Source organism: Anabrus simplex, chromosome 8 (assembly GCF_040414725.1).
Source record: "Anabrus simplex isolate iqAnaSimp1 chromosome 8, ASM4041472v1, whole genome shotgun sequence".
NCBI lineage: Eukaryota > Metazoa > Arthropoda > Insecta > Orthoptera > Tettigoniidae > Anabrus > Anabrus simplex.
Genome location: NC_090272.1, coordinates 182,861,321 through 182,885,505, shown reverse-complemented (window position 1 = coordinate 182,885,505; position 24,185 = coordinate 182,861,321). Strand labels below are relative to the sequence as shown.

Sequence of the window (24,185 nt, the reverse complement as noted above, 5' to 3'; positions counted from 1 at the left end):
AGAAAATTTTAAGAAAGTTCACAAGGATTTTTTTAAGAGAAATGTGTGTGCTCCGAAGTTTTTGCAATAGGATTTCACAGGAAATATACAAAAGACAACTGAATCGTGTCTTCTAGCTTCGTATCAAATTGCTTATTGCATTGCTATGAACAAAAAATCGCGTACTATAGGAGAGGAACTCATCAAACCTTGTTTGTGTGATGCAGTGCTGCTCGTTATTGGTGAGCAACACATGGCTAAAATAAATCAAATATCGCTCTCCAATACATTTCAAAGTCGTATTTTACAGTTGAGTAACGACATTTTGGCAACCGTTATTTTTGAAAAAAGTGCTATATTTGTACGGCAATTGGAAGAGTCAACCAATGTAGCTTCGTGTTCGTGATTATTGGTATTTACTCGGTATATTAATGATGATCGTGTAAAAGAGGATTACTTGTTCTGCAAGTCTTTACCTAACACTGCTCAAGGAGAAGACGTATTCAAAATGCTAATACATTTTATTCAGCAAAAAGTACTGGTATTCATTCTGGATTTCAAGTACTCGTGAAACAAGTTGCCTCTCAAGTTTTTATCTTATAACTGTATGATTAAAAAAATGCTATTTGTTCGGGGCGTCGACCTAGAAAGATCTTTTGCCCCTACTTGCATCATATGTGAGGAACCTGCGTGTATTTTTGTAAATGGCGGAAGTGTAAAGTGTTGAATGTGAGGAAAGGAACCTTAAGGACGACATAAACCCCCAGTCCCCAGGCCAGAGATATTAATCGTTTACAATTAAAAAACCCTTACCCGGCTGGGAATTGAACCCGGGGCTGCCGGGTGACAGGCGGATGCGTTGCCCCCCCCCCACACACAGCAGGGCCGGACATAACTGTATGATACACCATTATGCTTTGGCTGTTATGATGCTTCATTCAGATTTAGTATGCACGTGGAGTGACAGTAAAAACTGTGAATCATATTCATGGCAGCGTTACGGATTCCAGATTTAAAAAATTTTTTGTGCGATTAAGTTGGTGCCAAATTTAATGGTCTTTTGTACCACACAAAAGAGAGAGAGAGTTTTAAACAGGGTTTATGAGCTACATGAAGAAATAGGATTGTTTCTCGAAAATCAGACAACACAAAAGAAATAGAGTTGTACTAAAAAATAAAATATTTGTCGAAATTCTGGTGTATCTTGCTAATGTTTTCTGTGAAATTAACAGTCTGAATATCTTATTACAAGAAAATATGATGAATATCTTGACAGCACAGGATGAAGTTGCAAGTTTTCTGCATAAATTGGAACTTTACCAACGCAGAATTCAAGTTGGCGATGATGTTTACACAACTGTGTGAGCATTGGTAAATGATGAATCTGAAAATATCACGTTTGAAAATTCCATGATTCACTAATATCTGCAGTAATAGACTCACTGAAACAATATTTCCCACACATGGACAATCGTCAGTCAAATTCTTGGATATTAAGACCATTTTCTACAGATAATTACATTTTTCAAGAAGATGTGTCCGCCAAAGTAGAATTTCTCGGACTACGCAAAGATAGCACTTTCAAAGTGGAATTTCAAAATTATGACCTCGGTACGTATTGGCGAAAAGTAGGTGGTGAATATCTGGTATAACTGACAGAGCTTTAAGAATGATAATACATTTTGCTAATACTTATAGATGGGAGAGTGTTTCTCAGTTTCACTAACAGTAAAAACAAAGGCCATAAACCATCGCAATGTGGAACATGCCTTAAGATGCACGTTATGTAAAACTAACCACAAAATAAAAAATCTTGCAAATGCAAAACAGCAAATGCAAAACAATTCCAACCTTCACATTAACTGTGATTAATTAACTAAAGAAGTACATTCAAAATTATAATTACATATATTTTTGTGCAATTATGTGATTAATAAAGGCTATTTATCTACATGTGTTGTTTACTTCGATCATATTTTACAGGGGGGTGGGAGGTGGTAAAATCATTTTCCCTCATAGGTCATAGGGGTAACATGACTGAAAAAGTTAGGAACCGCTGCTCTAAGAGGACATATCAAGGACCATTCATTATAGTTCCAAACAAAAAGAATGGGAATTTTTGTGCATTACTAAGGTTTATGGTTGCCGGTGGGGATGAAGTTTTGAAAGAACATTACAATCAAGTTCATTGGATTATAAATATATTAGCCCCCAAATTCAAAATGAATTACTGTAATTGAGAGGTGTGGCAATTTAATTGTTGAAAAATTGTAGATAATGTAAACAGTGCAAAATGCTTCTTGGTCCTGGCCGATGGAACAGCTGATGTTTGGAGTATCGAACAATTTTCTTTGTGTGTTCGTTACGTTACGAGATGAGGGGAATTTTTATGTTCACGGACATTTCTTGAAATTCATTTCAGTTACGAATACAAAATGTTCAGCTTTGGCAGAGGCCATTATCACTAATCTGTCAGGTTTGGATATAGATATAAATTGCCTCTGTGGACAGGGCTATGATGCTGCAAGTGCTTTGAGTAGCAGTTTGAGTGGAGTTCAAGCTGAGTCAAAGATCTACCCTCGGGCTGCCTACGTTCATTGTGCAAATCATGTACTACATTCAGCCCTCTCTAAGCCGTGCCCTATCACATCTTTAGTAATTGTCGAAGATACTATACACATTCCCGACGCATATCCAAAAATAACTAACTTACTGAGAGAACACACAAAATATAACTCTAACGGTGCAACTACATCACAGATCCTACACTGATTGTGTGAAACACACTGGGTAGAGCATCATCACATACAAGAAACTTTTGATACAGACTCATCCACTAAGGCTTATCAATTATTAGCCAGACTTTTACGTTTGTTAGTATGTGGGAGGATTTCATTTTGTAGCCGGACGACAGAGCACCGGACATAAACAAGCAGTAGTTCCTGGCATGGCCGAGTACAATCATATTTTAAACATGTAATACCAAGACTTGTAAGTCTTTACAGTGTTTTGTTCTGTTCCAAGCGAATTAGCAGCGACTCTAAGAAAACACGTTTTTGTGCAAGTTTCTGTAATACAGGCTATTATAGTTAGTACTGCACAATTTCTAAACAAATGTTATCAGATGATCTCAAGAAGAGCAAGCTGCTACATCCTAAAATTGACATATTCTGTTGTAAATTTTTTTTTGAAAACAGCCTACACTTCAGTCCTGAGAATTACTTACATGACAATGAATGCTCTGTGACAAGCTAACTGGAAAACATTATTACGACTCCTTCAGAATAGTGCGCTGATGTATTTAGAAAAGTGGTTAATATTTTTTTAGCATATTTGTTAATATGTCACAGATCAACACTCTAATGATCTGGGTAGCTCATGGAGTTGTGCATTTCTTTCCCTATCTTAGCTCCAATTTCTGATAGAATCATATTCGCTGTTTATCTGTTCCACAATACATTGTGAAGTTCATGAACTAATCTGCTACAGCATGAACCAAGACTGAATTCTGAGTTCAGCGAAGTTAAGATCCAGGTTAGATGTTGGACATTCTTCAGGTGGAAAAACTATATATTACTTTAACAAGCAAAATTAGCCATTGAAGAAAACAATTTTGGTTAAAGACAGAATCCACATAAGATCACAGATAAACTCAAATTTAATACTAGGATAATAAACCTTTGTTGGCTAAATGGCAAGAGTAAATATGTATTCAAAAGGGCTGTAAGTAAAACACAATCAGAACTTCACAGGTAATCAGAGTTATCGCGAGGTACATGCATGGACTTAGGCCTGCCTTTTGGTACACTTTTCTCCAGCGGGAAGGGGTGTGTGTTATAAATGGTCGGATGGCTCACTCGTATTTTGTCACTACCAAAACGAGCCAAGTTTCTCGAGCTAATGCGGGTTAGTTGCGAGGAGGAACGCCTACTACTGCTGTAAATGGGGACAGGTTCGTAGTCTGGGCTTACGTACATGGGGCGTAAAGCCAAGTGCTGGGGACTCTTGTGGTCTAAACCACCCAGAAAATCAACTGTAAACAGATTGCATAAGAAGAAAGAAATAAGTAAAGATCACTTTAAAAGTTTTCCATGAAATCCAGAGTAATTTAAATATACCAAGTCTCCAATAAACTACACTATCTTTACAATAAAAGGTAGGGAAGGTCCACCTATTCATTACATGTAATACCAAGACTTGTAAGTATGAATATACAATGTTTTGTTCTGTTCCAAGTGAATTATCAGGGATTCTACGAAAACACTTTCTTGTGTGAGTTTTTGTAATATAGGCTATACATCATGGATATTAAAGTGTATTGAATAGGTTGACCTTCCCTACCTTTGATTGTGATCAATTTGTCAATACAGATCCAGAATTAACTCATTGCTTGCATTACCTTTATAAATTCATTACCAGCTATGTGGAGGGCATCTGCCATAGTGTTATAAAAATAGTCACACCTACGAGGGTTGGTACTTTAACAGTGGCAACACTTTTGTATATATGCAACGAAATAAAACTATATCACATGTTACCTCACAGTACATGAACTCTCCTAGCCAGTGTCCTGCGCATACGCCATGCTGTGGAGAAGAGCGTTATCTGCAAGCTGGCGATTTACGGGCGAGGAGCCACGATGTTCTCAAAAGAGGAAGAGCACAGCTGACGGAATTGCAGAAATGGTAACGATATGATACAGCACAAACCCACTTGGAGCGCTATGGGGAGGCTTTCATACTCTGTATCATTATGCTGGATGAGACATGGGCCAAATTGTACAAGCAAAAAATGAAATGTCAATCAAACAAGCGGCGTTGTTAAGGGTCCCCAGGAAAATCAGAGGTTTTTCAGAATCCCAGCAATGTGAAGGTGATGTTTCTGGCATATGCCTTTGATGGTGTTTGTGTCTGTCTCAACACACTTCCTCATCACCTACATACCACACCTCACACTAGCAACCATATATCTGAAACATGTAATAGTGTATACATCCCTCCACATACGGTTGGTAACAGGAAGGGTATCTGGTTGCAAAACTGGGCCAGGTCTAAACCCTGGCTAAGCCCAATTCATTGGAAAAAGGGCTAGGGAAGAGAATAAAAATTACATTTGAAGACTGATTTTGTAGATGATGAAGGAAGCTGACTACTTTCACAACAATTCTATTTGGAGTGTCTGATATTCATGTTTCCCACATTTCATTGCGATTGCTACTTCAGGCTTTCAAAAAAAAAAGACACCTGCAGCACTGACCACATTAAAACACAGTATTACCTACAGTAAATAGTGGTAACCTGGTACGGTAAGTGAATATCTCAAGATTTTGAACTGAGCCACAATAAAAGATTACAACCTTTCTGACACTTGCAGGAGGATTGTTTAATTCCAAAAGAAAGAATAAAACTAAATTTCCAAATATCTGTAATATGATTGCAGGAACTCTTTGCCACTATTCCCTACATGATGAGTTATGATTATAATACTTTGTTTAAAATGACCTACAGCCGGAATCTGACAGGAGAAAATCTTGAATGTAGCTTTCTCTTCAGATATCATTTGTACTTGTTATCAGTGCTTACAATGGTCTGATGTAGTTCCCCAATCCATTTCACCTTAACCTACACCCCACTCTTCCAATTAATCTACAGTACATACTAATCTTCCCACTGCAGATCCCTTGGCCCTCCAGATTCCACCTACCAACCTCTCAGATCAGACCAGCTCTCTGTACTCACCGAGGTCATCATGCTTATCATCACGCAACGAGTTAGGTAAACATTGGGGCCTTCCGAGACAATAATGTGAATGTTAACGCATTGCCCAGTTGGTTTGATGAAGTTTTTCACACTAACTTATCCTGGGACAATATCTTCACTGTTACATAACTAGCACATCTTAACATTCATCCTAATCTCTTTGTCTCCCCAGCCTCTTTAACCCCATATGCCTCCCTCAAGAGCTAAATGAAGAAGTATGACATGTCTCACAATGTGATCAACCAGTCCTTCAAGACAAATATTGCCAAATTGTGCTCTTCACACCTACTTGGTCAAATATCACTTCATCGACCCACTTCACCTTAAGCATTAGCCTGTCTGGTGGCTATGATTGTTAAGGCGTCAAGTCTATATGGTCTGACACCGTGGTTAGTTGGTTTGAGTCCCATTCATCGAAAAAAAAATGTTCATTATCAGATTGTTGGCTGACAGGGTAGGAGAGGTGGTGATATACTATTTTTAATCACTAGATTGTGTGCCAAAAACCTGGATTCAATTCCAAACCTCTCCACAGTCTTCATATGGAGTGAGGGAGCATGGCATAGATGGTGATTTGTCCATCAGATGGGAGTTATTTAGGCTATGTGCTCATCCTCTCCCCATATCATCATCATCATCATCACCACCACCCCACATCCACACATGCAAGTCATCCATGGAGGTCAAATAGAAAGGCCTGTACCAGGCAAGCCGAAATGTCCTCGAAGACTCCCAGCACTAAAAGCCTTTAACTAACTAACTAACTAACTAACTAACTAACTAACTAACTAACTAACTAACTAACTAACTAACTAACTAACTAACTAACTAAATTAATTAAATAAATAAATAATCTTCCTTAAGCATTCTTCTAACCATGTTTCATAAGGCCCCTATTTTGTTACTTTCCGCAACAGTTATCGTCCTTATAGTGCCACATTTCAGACAAAGTACTGTCAGAAACAGCAATCTGGCATGTATATTTATGTTTGTGTTGAGTGAATTTTTCTTTTTTCATGAAGACTTTCTTTGCTATTGCTAACCTACAATTTATGTCCTGCCTGCTTGTTCTGTCATTGATTATTTTACTTTCTACATAGCAAAATTCCTCTACTTCTTTAATGACATTATTTTCTAGTGTTACAATATGTGCTCCACTGACCTTACTGTAACATTCCATCACTCTTGTATTTGTTCATTTTAATTTTCTACTCAGTTGTCAAATCTGTACCCATTCCATTCAACTCCTCTTCTAAATCTTTTGCTGATTTAGTCAAGATTACTTTATCATCAGTAATCTGAGAGTTCTGACTGCCTCTCCCTGAACAGTGATACCAGCACTAGATGGTATGAATTGATCGGTAATGTAACTTATGACTAGGTACATGCGAACAAATTACTGGGGATTTCATGGCATATACATGAACATTGACAGAAACAAATACAGTGAAAAAGTGAATAAAGTTACTAAAAAATTTCAGTATGTTGCTTTGAAAATATGTCAATTAACTGACTATTACAAGACAAACTACAAGAAATAAAATTACAAGAACATGCAGTACAATAAGAGCAATTTTAACTTATAATTAAGTATGGGCAATTACAGTACTTACATACTAACCTCGGCAGGTTAGAGCATGTTCTATATCCAATGGAAATAAGATAGCATAATTAGTGTGACAACTTAAGTATAAAGGAATTATGAGAAGAGCAGAGGCCATCATAATAAAACCCAGTTTTAAGCAAATCAAACAACTGCATCAATGGGGTAAATATTTTTGCAACTCACAACTGCATCAACCATGGAAGAACCCTACTTTCGGTCATCAATAGTGGTAATGTGCACGTGAAGACAGTAGCCATGTGCGTGTAATTTCTGCACCAGCATGTTACGTTCAGTCTAAACAGCTGCAAAATGTTTTAGTAGATCTGGAACAGTTTAGAGGTTAAGTTCTCTTTATACTAATCAGTGGTAGAGTGACCAACTCATGATCCCAAGTTTCTGGGCTTAATTTTGACCGAGGTAGTCAACTTTTGCAGGACAGTCATCAGGAGGAGCAGAGAAGCAGAAACGAGCTTGTCGGGGCTGAGAAGATATGGATGTAGAAGTGCTGGGATTGGTGAAGAGTGATTCCATCTATTTGAAGATGTGGAGACTGTCCTCATCCTTTTGTTTCCATGTTTGTCCTTGTCTCCTTTTCTTTGCTCCTTCTTCCCACACTGACCTGTCATCAGTTTTTCTTACCTATTTATGTAACTATCTTTTGGTACTTTTTAATGGCTAGAATATAACATCTGGGTTAAATTTAAAAGCTAATGAAGTAAGTTTTGACTAATTTATAAACATCTGATTCTTTAAGCAATACATCATCTTCTCTTCCTCCTCGGCCTTTTCCAAACTACCTGGGACTGGCACAACATGTGGATTAACCCCAGTTTTACACCATGTTGGCCTTCCTGATACAGACCCTACGTGGAGAGATATATTCTCATATGCGTGTTTCAGGGACGGTTTGAAGGGTGATGTGTTATAAATGAAGAACTATCTTAAGATGAACACAAACATACAACCTCTGAGCTAGAGGAATTCACTACAGACATCAAAATCCGTGGCCCAGCCGAGGATTGAACCTGGAACTGTCTGAACTGAAGGCTACTATGCTGATGTTTGAGCCAAGGAGTTGGACCTTTAAGTGATAAACGATGATAATGATTAATTCTGCTCTAAACAATATTGATGGAAATGCTATATAATAAAAAAAATGTACTTATATCAAAATGACTAACATTCCCTACACTACAAGGGCTCACATAACATGCTGAATGGAGAATTTGTCAACATAAATGCAACACCTAGTCTGCAGACAACACTTACCACACCATCTGAGGATCAAATCCACCAATAAAATCAACTGAAATAAGACACAGAATAGTAGAACCCTGACAAGAAAAGACAGTAATGGTGTGCACAATGTGGATAAAGCTATGTACAAGTTACTACATCAATGAACTCTTTCGCTGCGGCAGTCGGCTTTTGTCAACTCTCTTCAATCCAGTGTTCACTGCGGCACTCTGTTTTAGTTAACTTGGTGTTTTCTGCTACTGCTCACACCAGCGTTGTTAACAAAGCAACAATTATTAGTGGTATACAGTCAACTCTTGATTATCCACACTAATGGGTGGTAGTCACCCCACAGATAAACAAAAACCTGGTTAATCGTAAACACAAAAAAAAGTTAGGGTTATTTAAAATGAAAATGCCCTGCAGCACTAGAACCGTTCACTGTGCGATATTAAAAACGGGTTCACGACAGCAATAGAACCATTAAAACTACAGCACTAACAATTTCATTTTGTCACTTTCAGAGATTTGTAACAGTTAAACCTGTTCCTTTGTAGTTTCATCTACACTATCATGTGACTGTCACTCCCCTCTGTGCCATGATTTATTGATGTCACCGTGGTTCAGCATCTGAAAGCCTTGTTCTCATGTGTTACAATCAAGCCATTGTTCACTTGTTCACCACCAGGAATTTATTTTGTTATTTTGGCCAACTTGGCTGACATTATATCATCTTCTGTGACTAGGTATAAAGTGAATGGAACACACACACAAAACTAGATTGTGCCACTGATGGTGGAAAGTGGAATTTATGGAATCTAAGCTTAGTTCACAAGTATACCAAATATGGGGAGGGAAACAATACTTCCATGGTTAATCCGTACTAGGATAACAGAGTTGACTGTCTGTTCACGCATCCCTTTGGTATGTATTGAGAATACTGCAAGTCAAAACCGGAAGTTTTAAGTTTATATTTATTTGTTATCATTAAGATTCCTTTCCGCTCTCTGGCTGAGTGCTACAAAGAGATAAATAAAAACTTTTTATAACTTTCAATTTCTTGATTTCATTAGATAGTTAAGTTTTCTTACATTGTTAGAAATGCTGCAGCGAAAGAGTCAAATAATACATTGCAATCAGAACTATGGAAATAATGTTTTACGGGCGGCTTTAGAGAGAGAGAGAACATAGGAAAGTTATCATAGACACAAGTACAGTAGAAGTCCGTTATAGTGAGAAATCATAATGGCGAAATTACTCACTATAGCGGATTGTCGTTATATCCAATTTTTTTGTAAAAGTCGGGAAAACCCCCATACACATTACATTCAGTATGAAATGGCAATCAGTTTGTTCAAAATTTGAGTTTTCGCGGATAATATCCACACTGCAGCTTGCTTGTTTGTTGTTTTTCGAATTCCGATACTACGTAAGAGTGTGTGTTTAATTTCATTCTGAAAAATATATATATTAGCATATTTCTCCAAATCCAAGACAACCCCCGCTTTTCCTTCAAAAAATTTTAATCAGGCTTAAAAAGTGCTTTATAAAATCATATGAATGTCTTTCTTATACAGTATGCATTTTTAGACTGTAGACGCCGAACGTTGGCTTTAGTTATGCCGTATTTTTTTTTTTTTTTTTTTTTTTTTTTGCGGCTGTACAATTATGCTTTATTTCAGCGGGTTTAATAGCCATTAACTTAAAATTGGCATCATAATATCGAAGGGAACTCGTTGAAAATTTGCCGGCAGTACACATTCCACGTGTCTCTACAATACGGCGATCCATCAGGAAAATATTCTTGTTTACTATAAAACTGTTACCGTACTTTCACTCAGCATCAGATATAACTGGCTGCCACTACACGCACGTCTTGCTTGCCAGATTCGGCCAACTTCGGCGGCTAGCGATGTATCGGTCTTAATCGCGGACTTCTAAAGTCAACGAACGAATTTATTGCGCCTCGGTATGGCAATTCCGCCCATGCATTTTTGTGCACATTCTTCACAATTTCACCTTCAACCTCTTTAAAATGTCCTTGTTGCAGGCCACTGAATGCATTTTTTGTGCAGTACGCATTTTTAAGCTATCTTTGTCTTCACAGTAACGCCGAATATTGGCTTTAGTTAGGCTATGCCGTATTTTCTTACGGCTGCACAATTATTATACATTTCTGAGTGTTTAATAGCCATTAACTTAAAATTGGCATCATAACATCGACAAGAACCCGTTGAAAATTTGCCGGCAATACCTATTCCACGTATCTTTACAATACGACGATCCATCATAAAAATACTCCTGCTGTCTATAAAACTTAATTTTACTAAGCATCAGGTACAGCAGACACGTCATAACTCTGCGACTGAGTAGCTGTTGCTTTTCTAAGAATTCGAAGGCTCACATGTTTTGATGCCATTCTTCAGGTTTGAGAAACGTTTTTGTAGAGGATGATAGAATGTCATTCTCTCTTCACTATTTTCCGAGATCCATTGACGTTACACATAGGCACTGTACGACCTGTCGCCGCGGCTAGCGATGTAGGCCTATGATAAAGAGGCGGTCGTTTATTGTCAACGAGTTTTGTGTTTGCGCGCGCGCGCGGGGGTGAAAAGAAACAGCGTGGTTATTGCGGTAGTTGCCAGTGGTGTTCATTACTATCAGGCCGTAAATGCAAAACAACCCTTGATTTTTCACATGAGATTCTGAGAATATAAAAGTCGTCTTGGATTCGGAGAAATACGCTATCACTCCAGAGGCTTCTGTGGCAAACATTTCAGTTTTCTTTTTCAAACGGCATCACCTAACCTAACTGTATATGTATCATGAAAACCTATTTGAAACGCATGTAGAGAAATGATAACCTCCTCGCTAAAAATCGACAAGGGAATAGCTTACTGAAATTTAACTAGACGCGAGAATATATAAACTATCCTCTGAAATCGTGATGTACCCTGCCATATCTGGAGGTGTATCACTTTCTTACTTAATTTCAGTATACGGTATACCATTAAAATTAAGAGATCGTTTACTTCAGCCTTTATTTTTAACGAGTTAACAACTGCTATAGGCCACGTTATTTACGCATTTATTACGAAAACGTGTTATCCTCTTTCATTTCAAATTTTCTTTTGAGAACAGCAGTCGACGGGTATTACTAAACGACTCCAATATCGCCTTCGAATGTTGACGAGAGAACTCGCAAATGCACATAGCGTGAAACTATACTGTACCGAAGATGATCGATCGCATTTTGTGGACGTTTCAGTTTTGTTATTCAAATAGCGTCACATATCCTAACTTATCTGTAATGATGAAAACATACTTCAAGCAGAAGTAGAGAAATTATAACCTTCTTGCTACAAATTTACATGATAATAGCCTTTCCGTAATTTAACAGACGCAAGAAAATATAAACTAACCTTGTAATCAATGACTCACTCTGCCATATCTTGAGGTGTAGGCCTATCTCATTCTTACTTAATTGCGGTATTTAGCATTAAAATTAAGAGATTGTTTATTCAGCGCTTATCTTTAACGAGTTAACAACAGTTATCGGACACGTTATTTATGCATTTATTATGAAGACATGTTCTCCTCTTTCATTTTTCTCGCGGAAGAGCAGTCGACGGGTATTACTAATCGACTCCTACATTGCCTTCGAATGTCGACGAGAGAGCTCGCTGGTGGGCATAGCGAGAAAATGATACGGTACCGAAGATGACCCATCGCATGTAGTACAATGACTGGGTGCAAAAAAAATCGAGCGCGCACAATCGCTCGCAATAACGGATGAGTCAGTGATAGGGTTCTCGCTGTAACTGAAGGATAATACACAGCTTAATATAGGAATTTTGAAGGGACGGACAAAAGTTATTGTTGTAACGGAGTTCTCGTTATATGCCGTACTTGCTGCAGCGGACTTCTACTGTAGTCATATTATCTCGTTAAGCAGGAGTGCTAGAACAAGGGATACAGGGGGTGTATTCAAAGTCCCAATCTAAAAAGAGAGAGTAATTCAGAAGACTATTTGTTATAGATGTCAGGCAGATTACTACCAGTGTTGGAAGATAAATATGCAAAGGAGGAGGCCAACACAGTGGAAAAGAATGTCTCTGTGGAAATGAGCTTGAGAGACCATCAAAATCCCATTGCTCCTTTAGTTCATTTGAGACAACTTATGGAACCGTTCCTTACATGGCTGGAGTGGGCTAGAAGACAGTGTATGGAACTGTTCGATATGTATTTTTAAAAACATACTTCATGTGACAAGCAAAATAGGGTCTCATGCCACTTTTACTTTATTCCATATAGTTTAGAGCGTTTGTAAAGGGAACCCCTTCCAATTAGTAATAGGCTACAAGACTGACACTTTCTTTTTTACAATCTGCTAAACGTTGCACTGACACAGATAGGTATTATGGCAACGATGGGATAGGAAAGGGCTAAGAGTGGGAAGGAAGCGATTGTGGCCTAAGGTACAGCCCCAGCGTTGGCCTGGTGTGAAAATAGGAAACCACGGAAAACCATCTTCAGGGCTGCTGACAGTGGGGTTCGAACCCACTACCTCCAGAATGCAAGATGATAGCTACGTGACCCAAACCGCACAGCCACTTGCTCAGTAGATGAACATCTGTCAGTTTGTAAACAAGCATGGTGTCAAATGACTAGAAAGTGGTTGACAATGTTTCTATGTCAGGGAAAAGCATGGGGACATTTTCCAATTCCCATTCCAGCAAAAAAACAAAACAACCCTATGAACTATAGAGGTAGTATTTTGATTTGTTGTTGTTGTTTTTGTTTGGGTCATCAGTCCATAGACTGGTTTGATGCAACCCTCCATACTACCCTACCCTGTGCTAATCTTTTCATTTTTACATAACTATTACATCTACTCAAATCTATTCGTCATATTCATACCTTTGGCTACCCCTGCCATTTTTACTGCCTACACTTCCCTCAAAAACTAACTGAACAAGACTTGGGTGTCCTAAGACATGCCCCATCATTCTGTCTCTTCTTCTGGTCAAACTTCCTCAAATTGTTCTCTCACCAATTCAATTCAGTATCTCTACATTTGTGATTTGATCTACCTATTTCACCTCCAGCATTTTTCTGTAACACCACATTTCAAAAACTTCTAGTCTCTTTCTTTCTGAGCTAGTTATCGACAATCTTTCACTTCCATGCTCCACACTAGTCTTCAAAAACGTTTTTATAATTCCTATATCAATGTTCCAAGTGAGCAAATTTTATTTTCTAAAGAAAGGCCTTCCATGCTTATGCTCGTCTTTTTTTTTAAATGTTGTTCTTACTTCTGCCATCGTCAGTTATTCTACTACCCAAGTAACAATATTCATCTACTTCCTTGGGACGTCATTTCCTAATCTAATATTTCCTGCATCACCAGACTTGATTCGACTGCACTCCATTACCTTTGTTTCGGACTGGATTTACTGTATTTATTTTCATCTTGTTCTCCTTCTTCAAGACTGAGTACATACCATTCAGCAATTTCTCAACGTCTTCTGCAGACTCAGACAGAATAACAATATCATAGACAAATCTCAAGAGTTTTGATTTCATCTCTTTGAATTGTGATTCCTTTTCTCCTTTACCAAATTCCTCCTTGATTTCCTTTATTGTCTGTTCTACGTAAACGTTGAAAAGGAGAGGGGACAAACTGCAGCCTATCCTTTCTGAATAGTTGCTGCTTTTCCATACCCTTCAATACCTTCAACTCTTATCACTGCAGACTGATTTTTCTACATATTGGAGATAATTATTCTTTCCGAGTATCTGATCCTGATCACCTTCAGAATCTCAAATAGCTTGGTCCAATCAGCATTATCGAATGCTTTCTCCAGATCTATGAATGCCATATACGTACGGCTGTCTTTCTTAATTCCATCAGATGCAAATTCAGGACTGCTTCACATGTTCCTATATTTCTTCTGAAGCCAAACTGATTTTCTCTCACTCAGCTTCAATTTGTCTTTCTATTCTTCTGTAAATAGAATGTGTTAAAATTTTGCATGCATGAGATACTGAATAAATGGTGCAGTAGTCTTCACACTCGTCAGCACCTGCTTTCTTGGGAATAGGTATAATAACAAATCGGATGGCACTTCTCCTGTATCATACATCTTACACACTAAATGGAATAACGTCCCCATGTTGTTTACGCTTAATGTTATTGGCTTTACGTCCCACTAACTACTAATGCGGTTTTTTGGAGTTGCTGAGGTGCCGGAATTTAGTCCCACAGGAGTTCTTTTACGTGCCGTTAAATCTACGAACACGAGGCTGTTGTATTTGAGCACCTTCAAATACCACCGGACTGAGCCAGGATCAAACCTGCCAAGTGGGGGTCAGAAGGCCAGCACCTCAACCATCTGAGCCACTCAGCCCGACTTGGTTCCTCTTAAGGCAGTCAGTAATTCTGAGACTTATGTCATCAATTCCAGGTAACTTTTTCCTATTTAGGTCTCTCAAGGCTCTGTCAAATTCTGACCTCAACAGTTTCTTCTTGTTCCAGAACCTTTACATCTACTTCTTTCCCTTGATACAACTGTTTATTATGTTCCTGCTATCTTTTAGCCTTCTTCTTCTTTCCCTAGAAGTGGTTTTTCATCTGAACTCTCAATATTCATATATCTGGGTTTTTTTTCTCCAAATGTTTTCTTCATTTTCCTATATGGAGCATCTACCTTTGCTAGGACCATACAGCCTTCAACATCCTTGTACTTCTCTTTCAGCCATTCTTCTTAGCTGACCTGTACTTTCCATCTACTTCATTCTGCAATTGCCCGTATTCTTTACCGCCCTCCTAATTTTACTTTTTTTGCATTATTGTATTTTTGCCGTTTATCAATCAGGTCTATATCTCCTGAGTTATCCACTGATTCTTACTTGATCTTATCTTTCGACCTACCTTTTCTTCAGCAGCTCTATTGATCTCATTCTTCACAACTGTCCACACTTCATCTATTGTGTTTCGTTCAACCTTTTCATTTAGTCCTTGTGCAAGATGCTCCTTGAAACAATTCCTCACACACTTTTCTTTCAACTTACCTAGATCCCATCTTCTTGCATTCCTTCCTTTCTTCAATTTCTTCAACTTCAGATGACATTTCATGACCAACACGTTGTTGGCAGAATCCATGTCTGTTTCTGGGAACATCTTGCAATATCTGGTTTCTGAATCTCTGCCTAATTATAAAGAAGTCCATTTGATACTTTCCTGTGTCTCCAGGTCCTGTACACCTGTACAGCCATCGTTTCAGGTGTTTGAACCAAGTATTAACAAGGAGTAAATTATGATCAGTGCAGAATTAACTAGCCAACTTCCTCTTTCATTCCTTTGTCCCAGTCTGAATTCTATGGCATTATCTCCTCTTCTTTGGCCTACCACTACATTCTAGTCTCCCATCACGACGACATTCCCGTCTCCTTTTACATATTGTATTAAATCTTCTATCTCTTCATATATCCTTTTGATTTCATCATTTGCTGAACTAGTAGGCATATAGACATGCACTATTGTTGTGGGCAATGGCTTTGTGTCTATCTTGACAACAATAATTCGTTCACTATGCTGGTTGTAGTTGCTTAACCAATGACCTCCTATCTTATTCATTATTAAACCAACTCCTGCGTTTCCCATGCTTGATTTTGTGTTGATAATTCTATAGCTGCCTGCCAAAAAATCCTGCTCTTCCAGTCAACATACTTCGCTTATGCCAATTATATATAATTTTAGTCTATCCATTTCCCTTTTCAGATTCTCAAACCTACCGCAACAATTCAAACTCCTAAAATTCCATGCTCTCACAGAATGTCAGTATTCATCTCCCTGATGATTGCCCCTTCCTGTGTACTCCCCACATGGAGATCTAAATGGAGGACTATTTTACCTCCAGAATATTTTACTCGGGAGGAAGCCATCATCAGTACATCATTCATTCATACAGAGAGCTGCATGTCCTTGGGACTTAGTTACGGCTGTAGTGTACCATTCCTTTCAGCCGTGTTGCAGTATCAACACAGCTAAGCCGTGTTAAATATTACTACAAGGCCACACTAGTCAATCATCCAGATTGCTGCCCTTGCAACTTCCGAAAGGCTGCTACCTCCCTTTTGATGAATTATTCACTAGTCTGGTCTCTCGACAGATATCCGATATGGTTGCACAAGCCTCCCCACTGCAGCAAGGTCACATGGTTCACAAGGGAGGTATTTTGATTTATAACCAATATAATAAATTACTTCATTTCCCAAGAAATTAATTGGAGATATGTGGGTCTGCATGTGAATAATTTATTAAGGTTCCATAGCAAGGGTTCTTGGTGCTAAGGTGGTCAATGAAACTAATGAGCAAATTGATCAATAAGATGATATAGATTTTGATTCCATAGGGAACCTGAAATATTTGTCCTGAATGAGTTAATTCATAATTCCAGTATAATTGGTCCGTTATTGAAAATTATACATTTTCCAGCTAACTCACTCGTGGTTGCCAGCATTTCACCCAGTGTGCCAATTTGGGCTTATCAGTTGGTAACTAGCACATCTACCAAGACGCATGTCTAGTGTATGTAGTGGAGGTCAGCACAGGCTACTTGAAACCAAAGGCAGTGCCTATGCACTATGAGAGACTTGGTCTCTTTTACAAAAATGCGTCTTGTACCTCCAAGTGCAAGGGCAGAGGTGGAGGAAACGGGTAATATATGGGAAGATGTCCAAGAACAATGTATTAAGACAGGGAAAAAAAAAAAAAAAAAGATAAGGTGAGCACACCCAGGAAACTGGAGTTGGAGAATGATGGTGATGATGATGATGTGCGAGAATTTAGCAGAAATCACAACTGCAGACAGGTGTTGTAAGAGGGTAAAAGAAAGGTTGATGGGGAATATAGTACAGCAGAAGGAGTTTTCGTGACATCAGATTAATACTGTTATCCACCTAGGTTTGCCATTGGCTCTACTGTCAATATAAATGTAAACTCTTATCAACATTTTCTCCCCCAAATAAAACATAACATATTCTATCATACTTACAACTATCATCTTCTTCTAGGAACACATGACTTACAGACACTCCACCCAAGCCTCCAAAAACCTGCAGAACAGAGATTACATGTTTATTCTCCTAAAGGCAGGGTGATATGTAACACACATTTCTTTTACAAAATGTTTAATGAGAAGGAAGAACAAAACAATATGAACAAACACAAATCCACAAAAACCTTGTTTATCCATTTCAAGTGGGACCGGAACTGTTCCTGATTATTGAAATCCGGATAATCCGAAAAAACTAAAAACAAATACAGTGCATGTTATATAATCCATTAACATAAGTTGTACAGAAATACCTTTTCTCAATTGTACAAAAAAATATAAGAACACTTTTCTTACATTTACGGCTCTGTTTTATGAGTTAAAATAATGTGCGAGTTTTTCCTGTTTTACATTTATATAGTGATTGGACTCAGCACGATCACGAAGATGTTTTACTAAGAACAGTTCTGCCAGTGTGGTTTCAGTCAAGGATTCTAAATAGGCCATCAGTTTTTCCAGCTGCACTGTTGCCTCTCCACGAGTCATTGTTTCTTCTGATGGAGTGTCGGTTTCATTTTCGCATTCACTATCGGTGAATTAATAGTACGTTGCATTCAGAAGAGCGTGGGTTCGAATCCCACCTCGGCCGTCCTGGGATTGGTTTTTCACGGTTTCCCATTCTCAGTTCCAGGCGAAAGCCGGGACGGTACCTTTGATAGACCGTGGCCGAATCACGTCCAATTCCTGCACTTAACTATTGTAGTCTGTGGTGGGACGGAGAACTAGAAATGAGCATTGTGTTTTGTGAAATTATATTATTTAATTTGGAAATGTAAACTATTTACCTTTTAATTTGAAAATCATTGATTATAGTATTTCTTAATATGTTGTTTTACCATTTTATTTTTTGGACAGATCAAGATATTATTTGGTACTGTAAATGAACATTGCAATATGCGAGAATTATTTTTGAAGTGATTTTTGTATTTAAATTTTATGTAGTTGTTTTATTGAATTTTGAAAAGTCATGTATCATTTAAATTAATTTCAAGAAGCATGAAGAAAAGACATTATGGACGTTTTAATGTAACTTGAAGCATTTATTGAAATTTTTTATTTATTTTTGCTAGTTCCTTTACGTCGCACCGACACAGATAGGTCTTATGGTGACGATGGGACAGGGAAGGGCTAGGAGTTGGAAGGAAGCGGCCGTGGCCTTAATTAAGGTACAGCCCCAGCATTTGCCTGGTGTATGGGAAACCACGGAAAACATTTTCAGGCCTGCCGACAGTGGGGTTCGAACCTACTATCTCCCAAATACTGGATACTGGCCGCACTTAAGCGACTACAGCTATCGAGCTCAGTAATTATTATTATTATTTTTTAAATTATTATTGTACGAAGAAGAAGAATTAAGAGGTATTATCACTGTATATTATGTACGTCAAGGATTGTAATTTTGTAAGGTGCTTTATTTTTGAGGCATCCTATACCGCTCGTGTGGTTTTCACCGATGTGTCACAATTGAAATATTCGAGAACTTGTGAAATTGCTAACTATCTTAAACTGACCATATATGGTCATGCAATTGGATTGATCAGAATAACAACCGTTCCAATTGGCGAAAAATGGGAATCTAGAGGAATTCGGCGCCCCATTGGTTAATTGTGATCGGGCCATTTCCAGCCTTCTGCCGGCTTGGCATTGCGTGATAGGATTCGGCCACGTCTTTCCATCTGACCGTACTCGCGAGCAGGCGTGCCTGAGGACTTGCTCCGTCGGGTCTCCAGTTTCTCACGGTAAGCGCTAATTTTTTAATTCTTCGTATTTACTTTAACTTAAATTCATTTTAATGTTTCGGCCTTTGTCACCTTTAACGTAACTTTCCGCGATAATATAAAAGTTTATTTTGTGTGCTGGATTTCCCTCTAGATTACGAGATTCACCGTATTCCAGTTTCTGTAGAACTTCCTGTTAGGCTAATCCTTTACATGTTGTCTTAGGAGGCAAACCTTTTCTGACTCAATGTTTTGTTATTATGTAACATTCTCTCTTGAATAACGTATTGTATTAATTTTGATTCTTCCGAGGATGCCTCCATTCACTCTGTGAATCCTTGATAAAAGTTCCTCGCATTTATTTTAAACATTAATTGTCAACTATTCTGCCATTTATTTGTGTCTTTGATTCATAATTGTATCCGATTGTCAAAAGTATTAAGTATCAGGTACTCTGTCATTTCTTACCTTTGTTTCTTGGAATTTTCTTTTGTTAATTTTAATATAGTTAAGTCAAGGGTGAATGATTGTGAACCTTTTCTTCCCCATAATAGTATACCTTCCGAAGGACATCAAATAGGGCTCCTGCACGTTCCACACTCCTGTCCGTAGTTGTCATTATTAGGCCTGTAAGTGTTCCTTTGCATATGGTTTGATTTTGCGTATTTATAGTCTACCGTCACGTTTCCAAGCTTTGATGTGTATTGCCAACAATATTGAGATTTTACTATTTTTCCTATGCATATTATTAAGTGATCTTGTTATTTTACTATTTCCCTTTTTATTTTATTATTTTCCGAGTTCATTTTTATTATTATTATAATAATTTGGTTTCGTTTTTATTATTATCATTTTTATTATTATTATTATTATTTGTGTGTACGTGCTCGAAAGGTGCTACAACTATCCTTGGCAGAAAAGACATTCAACAAGAGTCGACGCAGTGAAAGAATTTTTATTTTTTAAAATCCGGATAAACCGGAGATCCGGATTAATGAGGGCCAGATAAACGAGGTTCTTGTGTACAAATTTTACCTATTTTTCAACATATGAACCAAGTCTCTCGCGATATTTCTCCCACCAAGCGGAATGTGTTTTGTCCGTAGAAATCTATTCCCTGGGAGTTTAGTCACCTGCGCACAACTGATTTCACTTCATTTGAACTTATAGTTCCATCTGTAGATTAGTGGTAGAGTGTCAGCTGCTTGATCGCTATATCGCGGATTCATACCTGGCAAAGGTAGACTGATTTTTGAGATGCAGAAAAAAGAAAGACCATTTGACACTCCATGTTATAAGGTGTTGGCTTGTGAACGATCTCTGGTGACACTGTGTTGGTACTAGCCATCATGTTTCTTAATTATCATTTACTGGAAAGGCTACTTCACTATGTGGTGTCATAGTAATTGTACAGGATTTATTTCCTGTATCATTACAGGTCTTTTTTGCAGTGCACAGTGCTGTACATTGTGAACTGTGTGCATTTCCCGTCTACAGTAGATGAGTGAGAGGCAGGCTTGACTTTGTGTATTTCCTAGCAAGGAGTCAAGGAGATAAGATGGCTAAGCTATCAAACTGTTTGCCATTACGATCAAGGACAACTACAAAGAAGTGGGTTTTGACCCAGGAATTATGTAAATTAGACTCTACAAACCATTTTGGTAAAGTTATGGACATCAACTGCTGTAGTTTTTAAACTGTATTTCAACAGTGTGCTGTAAGTAAAGTACCATGCAAGTTTTTTGCTCCTGGATTTAAGTACCTTAATGTTGCTTTATCATCAAAAGAAAGAGTCCACAGATCTACAATTTGTTATGCGTGTGAATTACAAAGAGTATTTTTTTAGAACATGAGTATCATAATCTTCTTATTGTGACTGTCTTCCATATAGTTTGGCAACATGTGTTCCTTCTGATGTTATAAACTCTATGCAAGTCAGTTGGCACACCTTTTTCACCAATTATCACCATTTTGAAATGCACTAAAAAAAATTGTAACTGCCCCTTTTTAGTCCTAATTTCAAAAACATTAAATCTCCCCAAAATTAAGTTTTTTGTGTATTTTTTCCATTACTTGCATTGAAATAACCTTTGTAGGATCTTTCAGAAAAACAAAAATCACAGTTTTATTTTAGCCCATTTTTGAACTATTAAGTTTATTTCAAGTAGAAATATGCAATGTTATTTCTTGAAACTTAAAAATATAATGTAACTTTTGAGCCGTTTCAGCTAGAGTATTTCTCCTTGTATCAAAATCACTGATTTGTAAGGTAAATTATTGCCTAATTAATAGAAAAGTGAAATAAAAATAAGTATAAGACCAGCAGCCACTTTTCTCAACACTTCTTGTTTGTGTATCTTATACAACAGTAAGAAAGTGGGCTCAATTTTCTTTTTTGTGGATATTTGAGCATATTATGGGAATTTTAGTGCATATAATTCTCAATACTGCCTCATAAGCCTAAAGTCAATATACCTGGATCTGTAAGAAGCTGAACTTAACTCTTTCATCAGTCCTCAGGCTCCTCCTTTCTGTTGGGATATTCATAAACAGCATTGTACAAAGCGTTTCACTTACAGCTAGGACACACTGTAGTGCTGCATGAAGCACTTCCACATACTGGTACTCCAGCACACAGCCGATAACAATGTCAGGCCTCAGAGGTCGAAAAGGATCTGGGTCTTCTGAGGTTAAGTTAGAGGAGTATACAGGCTTGCACCCGGCACCATTTGACTCCCACCAACTGATACTGCCAGTACCAAGGTTCAACACATCACTGTTCTGTAAAGGAAATAAACCACAAGCAAGCTCTTTAAACGTTCACAATGGAAAGGAACAAATAAGTGGCAAATAAAGTCAAATATGGAATAAATATGTCATTTGTTAGTTTCTTGATATTACTTATATTGATCCACAGTCATCATTTATCCTTCTGTGTACAAATCTTTGGCTAATTGTCTCTTACCTTCTTCTGTTTTTATTGAACTTCCTTATTGTCCTACACTTCCTAATTCAAGACTGAAGATATACATGTATTGATGTCATTGAATGGGGTGACTGCGCATGTTAACATGCTATAGCTATGGAGCCAAGCACTGCATTTGGGAGTTGAATGAGTTCAAATCCCACTGTTAGCTGTCCAAAGAATGGTTTTCTGTGGTTTTCCATTTTCACTTCCAGGCAAATGCCCAGATCGTTCCTATTAATAGGCCACAGGCGATTCCCTCCACCTCTTTACACAATTTAATTCACCATCACTCATTTCATCTTTATTAGCTCCTTAACCGAGTTTGGCAACAGGAAGGGTATAAGGGTATCCGGCCATTAAAAAAAAAAAAAAAAGACACATGCCAAATAATTTCATCTACCTCATCACTGACCCCTGTATCAGGAAATGGAACTAAGGGGTAGACAAACATATATTTTTGTGTCATCAGTCCTTAGACTGGTGTAATGTAGTTCTCCAACCCATCTCACCTTATTCTATCCCATCCCAATCTTCCAATCAATCTAAAACCTAACCTTGCCACTGCAGACACCTGGCTGTCCATACTCACCTACATCATCACACATATAATCTTGCCTGCCACTACTTAGGTAAATACGCATGCATATCACTGCTGACCTTCTGAGAAGATACTGTGAACATTATGGGATTGCCCAGTTGGGCCAATCTCTTCATCATTACAAAACTAGCACATCCTATATCCTTCCTCATCTGTTTGTCATACTCATTGCTTGGTCTCCCTTGAATATTTTAATCCCAAAGGCTTCCCTCCAAAACTAAACAAATCCTGCATGTCTGAGAATGGGAACCGAATGTAGAAATCAAAACCAAAAATGGCATGCAAAGAAATGTGTTCCTAAAATTATAACATCTTATGTGTAGCCATGACTTCCGATTTGAAACATTGGCTGCTTTACAGTGCAAAAAGGATGTGGAAGTATCACAGAATGTTAGAGATTCCATGGGTAATCCTAACCCATTAAAAACATAGGAAAACAGGCTATCCTGGTCACACCTTCTGAAATGACAAATACAACCTGATACAACTGGTAACAGAAAGCAAGATAGAAAGTAAACAAGGTTGAATTCAGAGAAGATCCTGAAGACGGAACCTCTGACAGTGGTTTGACATCCACAATCTAGTAAAAGATACTGGAAAAATTAAATAGGAAAAATAACACCATGATGTTTAACAGCTTTTTGTGAGGAGACGGCACCATAAGACGAATGTTCATATCCTCCTTCCTTTGATGTAAATTCCTATACAATGCATTAGAACATAAAAAAAGAACATCCCTATAGAGTGCTTGTTAGTCGACTCACATAATACTCCTGACAATATCAGGGCTATACAAAGCGGAAACACTTTCAAAACAGCTGTACCGAGCTTGATAGCTGAAGTCGCTTAAGTGCGGCCAGTATCCAGTATTCGGGAGATAGTAGGTTCGAACCCCACTGTCAGCAGCCCTGAAAATGGTTTTCCGCGGTTTCCCATTTTCACACCAGGCAAATGCTGGGGCTGTACCTTAATCAAGGCCACGGCCGCTTCCTTCCCACTCCTAGCCCTTTCCTGTCCCATCGTCGCCATAAGACCTATCTGTGTCGGTGCAACGTAAAGGAAAAAAAAAAAAAAAAAAAAAAAAAAAAAAGCAAAACAGCTGTATAAGAGTTCTTGCTTAACTAGATTAATCTACCTCCTTTTGATCTTATGTAACTGCTGACGAGTGTTAAATTTATATAAATCATGATTAAAATAGTTCT

At 38.0% G+C, this 24,185-nt stretch overlaps 1 protein-coding gene across 1 annotated transcript in view; it reads right to left on the bottom strand.

The window, feature by feature from the left end:
• Nucleotides 1–24,185, bottom strand: part of NKAIN (Sodium/potassium-transporting ATPase subunit beta-1-interacting protein) — an 80,666-nt gene that overhangs the window by 30,171 nt on the left and 26,310 nt on the right. Inside the window, exons 4-5 of the mRNA XM_067152555.2 lie at nt 21,995–22,198; nt 17,640–17,700 (exon numbers count right to left, since the gene is read on the bottom strand). Coding sequence (XP_067008656.2) covers nt 17,640–17,700; nt 21,995–22,198 — 265 coding nt within the window. The remainder of the gene's footprint in view (nt 1–17,639; nt 17,701–21,994; nt 22,199–24,185) is intronic.